Source organism: Mustela nigripes, chromosome 2 (assembly GCF_022355385.1).
Source record: "Mustela nigripes isolate SB6536 chromosome 2, MUSNIG.SB6536, whole genome shotgun sequence".
NCBI classification, from domain to species: domain Eukaryota; kingdom Metazoa; phylum Chordata; class Mammalia; order Carnivora; family Mustelidae; genus Mustela; species Mustela nigripes.
This window is the reverse complement of record NC_081558.1, coordinates 3,253,626-3,264,469: the sequence shown is the minus strand read 5'-3', so window position 1 is coordinate 3,264,469 and position 10,844 is coordinate 3,253,626. Positions and strand designations below refer to the sequence as shown.

Sequence of the window (10,844 nt, the reverse complement as noted above, 5' to 3'; positions counted from 1 at the left end):
TATATTGTTCCTTACGGAATTGTGCGGCCACTCATAGGGTCTCTTGGTATCGTGCATTCAAACATCATTTACCTTGATTCTTGAGTTTTTTTTTGGCTGAAGCTGAAGCCACTGCCTCGCTCCCCGCACTCTAATCCCGGTCTTGGGGTGGAGGGCTGGGGGCAGATTATTCAGCAATGTGACCCTAAATTCTTGCCTTTATCCTCGGTCCTCCTCCTAGCTTAAAAAAAGCAAACAACAAAAAACAAAAACAAACAAACAAACAAACAAAAAAACCCCAAAAGCAGAGCTCCGAGGGCAGCTCGGACAGACCCAGCGCGCACCGCCCCAGCCGGAGAGCCCGGAGCTAGGGAAGAGCCGGAATCCTCGAAACCGCGCGCTCTATGAAAGCCCCCGGGGCCCTTCCCCTTGCCGGTTTCCGTAGTGTAGCGGTTATCACGTTCGCCTCACACGCGAAAGGTCCCCGGTTCGATCCCGGGCGGGAACACACTTGCGTTTTCGCTCGCTGTAGCATCGTAAAGTGGCACCGATTATTCCTGACCCGTGGTTTTTAGATTTCTCCCGTCGTTTTAAAAGTTACCCCAGGGTAATTGGGGGGAAAGAAAAAAAAAAAAAAGAAAAGCTCCAATCGGGCGCTTTTAGTAACAAAATTTAAATAAGTTATGGTAAAAGTAAAAAAAACTCAACCCTTTTGTTTGCGTTGGCCGGGAATCGAACCCGGGTCAACTGCTTGGAAGGCAGCTATGCTAACCACTATACCACCAACGCTCCGGCGGGCTATGTCTTTCCCAGACGCTATTAGTAGAAGTATTATGGGTCTGGCTGGATGATACCAAGTTGCATGGGGGTGTCCCTCTTCAGCGTCCCTCCCCGCGCCGGAAGATGCCGCCCCAGGGAAATTCCAAGCCTCTGCCCGCAAGAACCGAACAGGCGAATCCCCCCCTAGCGCCGTGGGCCTCTTGGTACCGCCCGGGCGCGGGCCAATTGTAGGCCGCCGCCTGGGCAGCTCAACTTCCGGGTCAAAGGGGCCCGAGCCGCCGGCTCCCCCGTGTCCGCTGCTGCTGCTGTCCCCCGCGCCCGCCACTTCCGGGGCCGCAGTCCCGGGCATGGAGCCTCTAGTGTGAGGCCCCTCCGGCCCCGGGACGCCCTGCCCAGCCCGGCCGCCACTCCGCGCCGGCCCCGAGCCCGGTGAGCAGCGCACGCGCGCCCGTCCGGCCTCGGCCGCGACCCCGAACCCGCCATCGACCGGCCCCCCCTCAGCCCTGACCGTGGACCCGCCATTGACCCGCCTCTCGGGTGCCCTCCGCCCCGGCCTCCCCGCACCCCGGCCCTGCCGCGGACCCGACTCCCCGTTCTAACAGCCCCCGCCTCGGTTTCCCCTCAGCGCGGGGCCCTCGTCAGCCCTTCTTCCCCTCCCGCCTGCTGCGGCGGCCGGGCCACCTCTCCGTCCCTCCCCGACCCAGCCTCCGCGCTCGTCGGGTCGCTGCTCAAGCCACCGGCCGCGGCCCCTTCCGGGCGTGGCCGCACCCGCCGCGCGCTCCTTGCCCGCGGGCTCTGGAGGTCCCCTCCCCAAGCAAACACACGTTCCCCGTAAGGGAGCGGAGGCCGCCTCCCGGACCTGCTTCCTGCCCGCCCCGCCGCACCCCGCCCCAGCGCGTGGCCTCCCCCAGCCCACACCCCGACAGGGGCCAGCCAGGCCCTTCTCTCAGCCTCCCCCCCGGCCGGGTCCCGCCGCCCACCGTCTTCCCACGCAGCTTTAGACCGGCCTTGACCCTTCCCCATCCTTGCTGCAGCGGAGCCATCAGAAGGGCCCCGTTCCCTTGGCCCCCCGCCCGCCCCGCCGTGAGGGAGTCCCTTGTCTCGGTGGCAAGAACCAACGCGCTTTCCAGGAGCTGGGACTGAAGCCCTGGAGGTGTGCACTGCGGTGTAGTCCCTGGCTGATTCCCGGGAAAATTGGGCCAGGTGGGAGGTCTTTTCTCCCGAGGGCAGCTCGGGCCCGCAGACAGCACTGCCGGGTCCCGAGGCATCTCTAGAGCCTGTTCAGGTAGAGAGGATTGGGCCGCGGGTCAGGACTCCCGCCTGCAGGGAGAGCGAGTCGATAGCCCGCCCCTCCATTAACCTGCTGCATTAATGACCCGTTGGTTCCGTCCAGGTCTGAGTCCCACGCCTGCAGCTGAAATGGAGGCTTTCTGGACCCTCTAGAAGGTCAGTTGGGGTGGGGTGGGGTGACCGTGATGGCGGGTATGTGGGCTGGTGGGATTCATTTTCGTGCTCCAGGATACAGAAGGCTGCAGGAAGTGGTTTTCTACAACCCTGAGGTCATTGCCCTCCTAGGCGGTTGGCTGGGACCCAGGCCAGTGGCTGTGGTTTTTGTGGGCCCTTGCTGGAGACTTTTCTTTCCATCCAGCATCTCCAGCGGCTACCCAGGAAGAACCCCCTGGAAGATTGTGGGAGAATCGGGGGGAATGCTGACGGCAGCCAGAAGGGGTGGAGGTGTGGCTCTGTCCCCCCCCACACACCTAACCCAGGGCGTGCTGCCGGGATCTTGGCTCTAAAAGGAGCTTTGGTCCAATTCTCCCCGTGTTGGGATTTTCAGCGACCTGTTTCGTTGACGGGATTAGCTGACATCTAGATTTTGCCACATCTAGGATTTTACTTGAGCACCTAATTCTGACAGCAGCCCTTGGCGTAGGTAATGTCTTCAGTAGCTGGGGAAATTGAGACACAATTTAACCGAGAGGTTAAACTTAACCTAAATTAACTGAAAGGTTAAGCAGCATCTCAAGGTCACAGAGACCACAAGTTGTAGAGCCAGGCTTTGAACCCCAATCTCTGACAACAGCGACCCCTCTTTTCGCCACAGGACTGCGAGTGAGACCAGTGCTGCTTAAGGTGACATTTGGCTTCATCTGTCCCCTCCAGCCTCTGTCCCGGGGCCATGTGCTGCTTTCTTCTTGAAGCATCAGGGCACCTGCCTACCGGGGGGCCTGGCTTCTCCTCGAGAAGGGGCTTGGTTGCTGACCAAACCAGGGCTCCCTTTGACTTCAGACAGCATTCGGGGAAGGACAGGGTCTCGATAATTTGGCCAAAAATGCTTCGTGTGTGCCAGGCATGGTGCTGGGCTCAGAGAAGTAGAGGAGACAGGACCGACGTAGGCCTGCTCCCCACACCCCCCAGCCCCGGAGCTGACATCCCGGTGAAGAGTGCTCACTCTACTGGAGCCGGGGTTCAGCCTCAGCACCCATAGCCATCTTTGCAGTGGGGAGTGGAGGCGAGTGTCCTGTATGCCCTGTGACGCTTACCCTCCCTGGCCAACGAGCTGGTACCATGCCTCCTGGTCGTGACGCCTGGAAATGGCTCCTGGGAGCAGAACTGGCCCTGTTTGTGGAATAGGGGAATTAGGTTAGGGGAATCAGTTGACCACCGAGAGACTCTGTATTCCGTAATCATTTGACTTACTGAGGTCCTAGGGTGTTGCACCATTGAGATCCGTGAACTAAGTGGGAGGGAGCGAGGAGGTGGCCCACAGGTGCCGCGGTCGTAACATCTGACCCATCAGAGACTTATGCGAGTGCCTAGTGATGGCCTGAGGATCTTACTCAACTTTTCCCCCATCCTTGGCACACTGAGGACCAGGTGTTGTGTGTGTTGGGTTAGCGACTTCATTTATTTTTTTTTAAAGATTTTATTTATTTATTTGACAGATAGAGATTACAAGTGGGGAGAGAGAGGAAGCAGGCTCTGCTGAGCGGAGAGCCCGATGTGGGGCTCGATCCTGGGACTCTGGGATCATGACCTGAGCCGAAGGCAGAGGCTTAACCCACTGAGCCACCCAGGCACCCAGGCACCCTGTGGGTTAGCGACTTTAGATCGGGTACCAGGAAAGACCTTGGAAGGGGCGAGACTGAGGCGTGGAGGAGAGGAGGGGCAGGTGGTCGGGAAAGCAGGGGAGGGCACCGCAGGCAGCAGGACTGGCAAGAACAAAGGCTCTAAGGTGAGAAAGGGTCCGAGTACGTAGGGGAGAGCGAGGCCAGCATGACTGGAGATTGTGGTCCAGGGCAAAGGGAGGAGCTGAGGTCGGGAAGGCCGTCAGAGAGTGGCCACAGCGGGGAACGAGGGATGAGTCGGTTTCTGGTGAGCACCAAGGGTGCCGTCCCTGGCATCATTTGAAACTGGCCTCTTCTCAGGGACTGCTGGCCTTGGGAGGACTGCACCTGCGTGGCAGAAAAGATGCTGGTTTCTGGCAAATGCCAGGCGCCTTCTAGAATTTCTGGGCAGGGCCTTATCAGAATGCCCTTGGCATTGGGTGTCCCGAGAGAAATGGGCAGGGGAGGAGGGCCGAGAGTGTGCGTTCCCAGACTGCCTGGAGTTACCGCCCTGGGGCTCTCTTCCCGTAGGCTCCCCCACCCTCCTGAGGTCAGCCGGGTGGTTGATGCGGAAGGTTAAGAAGCTCCGCCTGGACCACGAGAACACACAAGGTTGGAGAAGGTAAGGGGTGTGGCCTCGGAAGCCCTGATCTTTGAGCACGTTTCAGAGGTTCCCAAATTTCTGACGATGTCATAGGTCTGGGAGGATACCCATCATGCCCTGCCGCCCCTTCCTTTCTGCGTGTCCCCAAGCCTCTGGCTGTTTTGCTTGAGGAGGCCATGTGGGCTGCTGTAGGGTTTCTCAGCCGGTCACTGCTGTCACAGGGCCCAAGTCATTCTCTGTAGGAGGTGGAGCAGCACCCCTGGCCCCGGCCCCCTCGACGTTAGCACCCCAGACATTGCCTGGTGCCTCCTCGGGCGGGATCAGCCCCAGCTGAGAACCAGTGGCCTGGTGGTTAGGATGTGGGTTTTGGGTCCAATAGCCGTGGGGTCCCTTCTGCTTCCTTGTGGGGGTGACGTTGGGCAGGTCATTTGACCTGAGCCTACTTTGCGGCCTCCCAAATGCGGCATGACCCCTGAGCTCAGTCATCAAGGTTGTAGTTGGAAGTAATTATAGTTGGACCCGTGAGGCTCGGGCACTTGGTGAATCTCGTGCCTGGGGCCTTGCGTGAGAGGAAGACCATAGCAAGTCCCTGTGGAGCGGGCCTGCCTCACCGTCGGTTTCTGCCCCTCCTGGATTCATTTCCTTTTAGCAAGTACAAGCCATGAGGCAGGAAGGGAATTTGAGAGGTTCTGGAAGACAGGGGTGATGCTGAGTACAGCGATTCGTTCCCCAGACGCAGGCTCCCAGTGTCCAGTGAGTAGTAGACATGTCAGGAGGTCAGTTAGCATTGGAGACCCGAGTCCCCATTGTCGAGTGCAGCAGGTCCATGGCGGGTACAGGCCGGGCTGCATGCGGAGTCTGTACGGCTGGTTGTGACTGTGGAGGGCCAACATGGTGCTCGGGGCAACCCTGGTAGGGCAGAGGATGGCCTGCTGTTTCTGGGGAACCCCCACCTGCGGGGGCTCAGCGCGTGTCCCAGGGCTGCTCGGGCATTTCCTCCCGAGCTAGGTCGCCCGCCTTCCTTCCTGTCGCATCACTCTGCGGTCAGCTGAATGCTCCCAGCACAGAGTGCGCAGTTCCTTCTTGCTTTCCGACTGCTTCCCTGGTCTCAGGCCCCGCCTGGGTCTCCGGTGGCTGCCCTGGGGCCGTGCTGGGGTGGGGGGGGCGGTGTGGTCCTGGCTCTTGGAGTGCCCACTTACGGCTGATAGGTCTCTGAACTCCCCTGGGGCCTTGACCGTCCCGCACCAGAGCTCCCGGGCTGCATGCTGGTGTCCCGCTGACCCACAGAAGGAAGCGAGGTGGACCGGCCCGAGTGGCTTGGAATCCACTTTCGTTTCCCCAGCTGTGTAAACTCTTGAGTGGAGAAGCCCGGCGCAGGCCGGCCTAGGAAGGGCCGCGGTTACTTAACCTCTTCCTCGTCCCCCGCCTCCTCGGCAGTCTCTCTCTGCTTCTGGGGAGGAGGGAGGTCAGTGGAGGCCCCGGGCGTAGCACCAAGCCTTGGCCTGTCTGGGAGCTCAGGCCGCCTGGCCGCAGCTAGAAGATTCCTAGAAGTTTCTCCCGATGTTTCATTTCATTTCTCATCTCCTGGATCATATTCTTGCTCCCTGGGCTCTCTGCAGTGATCGGAGGCAAGATCTTTTTTTTTTTTAATTGTTCTTTGCTATGGAGATTAGCCCTGTGATTGTGTGAGTGCCCCTGCCAGGCCCTTAGCTTGTGGGGTCCCCTGTGGGAGCCCTGGAGGTCGTGATCTGTTTTTCTGCTGTGAGCAAGGCTTGGATTGTGGCAGCAGGTTCGGGGGTGGGGTGGGGGGCCGGGCTTGCTGCCAATAGCGCTTGGGGCCGTGTGGGTCCTGGAGTGCTCAGCCCGTCCTGGCCCCTGCCTAGCACTCCCCGTGCCCAGCACCGCCCTAGCACCAAATTTGATCCTCGGGGAGTCTCCTGTCTTCCCTGGCTCTCCTTATTTGACCCGAGGGCCCTGTGTCTTCAAAGCCACCGTAGGAAGTACTGGACTGAATGTGCTTTTTCGTGGCTGGCGGGCAAGAAGGCCTGGCTTGCTCTGCTGCCCCCACCCCAGCCCTGGCCGGGTCACGGAGGATGGAGCGAGGGAGGCGTTTCTGGCTCTTCTCTGATACAGGGTCGGCCTGGAAAGGGGACTCTGAAGATCGGCCCACAGAGGCCATGCTTAGAAGTGTCTCTCTCCTGCTCCCTCTCGTGGTAGCAGACAGGGGTCTTTCTCCTGTGATGGTGACTTTGGTCTGGGGTTGGTAGGGGGCAGTGGCGGACTCTTCCTGGCAGGGGGCGAGGCCTTCTGGGAACTGGCGGGCACCCGTGTGAAGGGGGACACAGCTCTGCCTGGGGCCTCTCTAAAAGCCCTTGACTTGTGCTGTCCCTGCCCGGGGTCTGGAAGTAGCAACTCCCACTTCCGGCCAGGGAACCCCAAACTCTGCCCGCCAAGCAAAGCTGCTAATCCTGGAACACGAGGAGACCCAGCATCCAGCAAGGCTTTCGACCATTCTGTGGCCGTGGAGCAAAGGGAGGCTGCCCTGCTCACTTTGGCCTCACTGGAGACCCAGCTCTTCCAGAACCGGGTCACCGGCTGTGTTTAGATTTCCCTAAGACAAATATTTGCCTGGCCAGGCCAGTCCGGTCAAGAAATGTGCTCAGCAGCAAGGGTGGGAGAAGGGAGCGAGCGCGCCTCGGCCGCAGCCGCTCGGGGAGCCGGACGAGAGAGGCCAGGACGTCCACGCCCTCACCTGGTTTGCATATTCCCTGCTCACAGCCACCTGTTGCCCTGAGCCCCTCTGGCGGGGCACGAGAGTTTGCCGCGCCGAACCCCCAGTGGGATGGCGTGGGTGACAAGCTTTACCGGTCAATTCTTTATGCTCAGTCCTCTGCACGTGAGTGTTTCCCAGCAGGCTTAATGCAAGAGAGTCCTTCCACGGCCCTCTGTGGAATGCCTGCTGGGAGTCAGGCCCTCGTGCGGACTTTGGGGACACTCCTGCGAATGGGACAAGAGATCAACAACCAACCATTATGACAAATGCCCTGAGGGTAGGGGTAACAGAGTTGGGGTGCGATGTGTGAAAGACTATTGGAGAGACCAGCTTTGGCACAGGTGGTTCTCAAAGGTTTCTGAGGACCCAAGAGATGTTTACCCTGAGATCTGATTAGAAGTTAGTCAAGCAAAGAGAGGAGAAAAGTGTTTTGCGCAGAAGTGGCACATGCAAAGGCCCTGGGGGTAGGAAGGGATCTGCCCTGTTTGCGGCACAGAGGCAAGGCTGTTTTTGGCGGGAGGACTGATAAAGGGGGTTGAGGTTTGAGAGGCTGGCAGGGGCCAGAGGGCAGAGAGCCTTGAAGCCTATGACAAGGACTGGTTTTTACCCCAGGGGTCGTGGTAAAACTAAGGAAGAACTTTAAGTGATGAGATCAGATTTGCATTGAATGTTTGGGTCTCTTAAAATCAGAGGTGACCACGGCTTGGATCTTAGAAGCGTTTGTGGTCGCTGGAAAGAGACAGTAATTTGGGACATATTTAGGGGGGCTGGCAAGGGGTACACGGGTGGGGGCTTGTCTTGGGCGGCGGCCAGGAGTGTCTGGCGAGGGGCCAGCTTGTAATCGAAACTTGTGCATCACCCTCTTCCCACCCTGTCCCCTCCTGCTTCTAGCTTCTCGCTGAACTCCGAGGGGACAGAGAGGATGGCCACCGGGGCACCGGTGTCCGAGCGGGGTGACACGGTCGAGATGGACGACCCGGCATCCCGCTTCCAGGTGCAGAAGCACTCGTGGGACGGGCTCCGGAGCATCATCCACGGCAGCCGCAAGAACTCGGGCCTCATTGTCAACAAGGCCCCGCATGACTTCCAGTTCGTGCAGAAGACAGACGAGTCGAGCCCGCACTCCCACCGCCTCTACTACCTAGGTAAGCTCTCAGTTTACGGTGACGATCTGGTGCAGCGCGCCCGCAGGGCCAGGTGTGAGGGGAGCGGAGCAGGGCCGGCCCCCCGGTTGCAGCAGCGCTGTGGTTAGGCCTTGCATGTGGCTCTGAGCCCCTGAGGTTGTCTCCGGTTCCAGCCGGCTGGGCCGGGCCAGTGAACGACTCCTAGCGGTGGGGTCACCAGTAAGTCCAGTGTGCACTCGCCATGGGCCAGGGTGCTAAGAGGGGCCCTGAGGCTCAAAGAAGGGTGCCATGGTTGTGTACTGTGCGTGCCGCGAGCTAATAACAGAGGGTGGCTGGCCACGCGGTTGCCACCCCGCCCTATATACTGGCACAAGCACACAGACTGCTAGTGACATCCTCGTTGGGCATGTGCCCTGGCCGCTGACACCCTTGTCGGGTGTGTGCCCTGGCTGCGGCCCTTCACACGCCGCCTGTGATCATTGGCGGGTTTGTGTTCCCTGCCAGCTGGGTAAGAGCTTCAGGGCACCAGGGAGGCCTCGCGCCAGCCTGGTTCCTGGCAGGGTTTGGGTGAGGGGTGGCACGCGGTCGTGAATGCAGGCTGTCCTCCGCCCGAGGGCGCCAGTAGTGACCGCCGTGGGTGCTGCCCGGCTCTCCCCTTCCCAGAGTGGATGCAGCCCCTCTTCGTAGGGAGGCATGTGGAGGCCACACGGTGGCCCGGCGGGCACGGAGTTTGGAAAGGAGGGATCTAGAACAGGGCTCAGTGTGTGGTGGCTCTCTGGGCGTTGTGTGGCCCCCAGAGTCGAAGACGCGCGTGTTACAGGAAAGGGCTTGCCCACTCTGGCCTGGGAGCCGCCGATGGAGCGGGCTTCCCACGTTGTTACCTGAGGGGGCGTGGCTCCCGGGGTTACACGGGGCCAGGTCTTGTGGGCTGCAGTGGCTGCTGCTTCTGTGCTGGAGACCGGGAGCCCCAAATCAGTTTGTTGGGGCCCAAATCAAGGCGTGTGGAAGGCCACACTGTGCTCCCTCCAGGGGCTGGGGGACAATCGGCTCCTTGCCTCCTCTGAGCTCTGGAGGTTCCTGTGCTCCTTGGCCCGTGGCTGCCCTGCTGTTCTTGGCCGCTGGGCTCTGAAACCCCCCCAGCTCCGTGGTGGGGACTCGTGACCCCATATCAGGCCCAACTGGGTTGTCCAGGCCGCTCTCCCCAGCTCGGACCTTCTGCTTCATCCCGTCCTGCGGGGTCCCTCTCGCCGCAGGATGTAACGTAATCACAGGCTCTGGCGACGAGGACCAGAGCACTTGGGGGCCGTTGTCCAGCCACCCGCAGCGCCGCTGAAAGGGACAGCAGCCCCCGGAGCCAGTTTGAGCCACCGGGGGCACCTCATAGGAAGGACACGGCGGGTGCCAGAGAGCCCCCACCCCGGGCCTTGTGTCCTGGCCCCGAGAACCTTGGAGCCGCGTGGGGCCCGGGCATCTGCTCGGCACGTGCTCCTCGCCACACACGCTCCTTGCTGCCCGCTTGCCTCCTGCTGGGCTGCAGCCGCCAGCAGAGACGGATGAGCTCCCGAATGTCGGCGGCGGGGAACCAATGGATTCAGCGTAGAGCAGACTGTCTGCAGTCCGTGGTTGGGGGGGGTGTTGGGGTGAGTGGGTCCCTGCAGACTGCGGGAGGCCTGCCACACTGGGTGTGGGCAGCTCGAGACTGCTGTGGGCTTGGCTGAGACCCCAGAACCTTCCTAGGACATCTCGGAGCCATCCTGCCTCTTTTAGGTGACATTGGTCACCCGTCCGTGTCCCTCAGTGCCTTCAGGGTGCCCTGAGACACGCAGCCTGCCCCCTGTGCTGCCCCTGGCAGCCCCTGCCTTCTCAGCAGGCACCAGCTTGCCGTTCTGCGGGGAGCCAGCCGGCCCGGGCTCTCGAAAGGCTCTCCCAGATGTTCACGCTAAGGACGTGAACAGAGGACTTCTGTCGCCAGGAAGATGGGATGGTGGCGGCTCCCTGCTCCATGGGGGTCAGCCAGTCCCCTGCACATGGTGTCTCGTGTAGGACAGAGGACTCAGGAACAGCTCGGGGAGTCCCTGAGAAGGAAGAGAGGCCTCTCGTGTCCTTGTGACCTAGAGGAGAGCCCGGGCGCAGCGTGAGTCACGTGTCCATCAGGCTGGTTCCCGAGGCCACAGTGCCCGGTGACGGAAATGGTGCTTGTGTGGCCCGTTCATTTCCACGGGCCTTGTGGGGGACAGTCTGCCTGGCAGTGGGGAGGGGGGCTGCCCGATGGCCGGGGCAGACTCCTCCCGGCACTCTGCAGGCCCAGAGTGGGTGCTCCCATAAGAGCTCTTACCAGAAGCATCTCTTCCTTTTTGAGGCCTCACCAAAGACTGAGGTCCTTTAACTGGGCTAATAATTAACATCATCCGCAGTCGGCTGGCTTGGGGGGCTGGGGAGATGGCTGGGGAGTGCCGCGGCCCGCTTTGTGTCCGGGG

The 10,844-nt window shown here is 60.8% G+C and overlaps 1 protein-coding gene and 2 non-coding genes across 3 annotated transcripts; 2 read left to right on the top strand and 1 right to left on the bottom strand.

Moving 5' to 3' along the window:
- The first annotated feature begins 414 nt into the window (after positions 1-414).
- Positions 415-487, top strand: TRNAV-CAC (transfer RNA valine (anticodon CAC)). The gene has a single exon. It is a non-coding gene; the product is annotated as a tRNA-Val (tRNA).
- A 209-nt stretch (positions 488-696) lies between these two features.
- Positions 697-768, bottom strand: TRNAG-UCC (transfer RNA glycine (anticodon UCC)). Its single transcript has one exon. It is a non-coding gene; the product is annotated as a tRNA-Gly (tRNA).
- A 234-nt stretch (positions 769-1,002) lies between these two features.
- On the top strand, positions 1,003-8,495 carry LOC132009588 (dipeptidyl peptidase 9-like). Its single transcript, XM_059387628.1, has 4 exons — positions 1,003-1,188; positions 2,153-2,205; positions 4,398-4,488; positions 8,135-8,495. Exons 3-4 carry the CDS (start codon positions 4,433-4,435, stop codon positions 8,493-8,495), a joined length of 417 nt encoding a protein of 138 aa, XP_059243611.1. The 5' UTR covers positions 1,003-1,188; positions 2,153-2,205; positions 4,398-4,432.
- Positions 8,496-10,844: the final 2,349 nt, after the last annotated feature.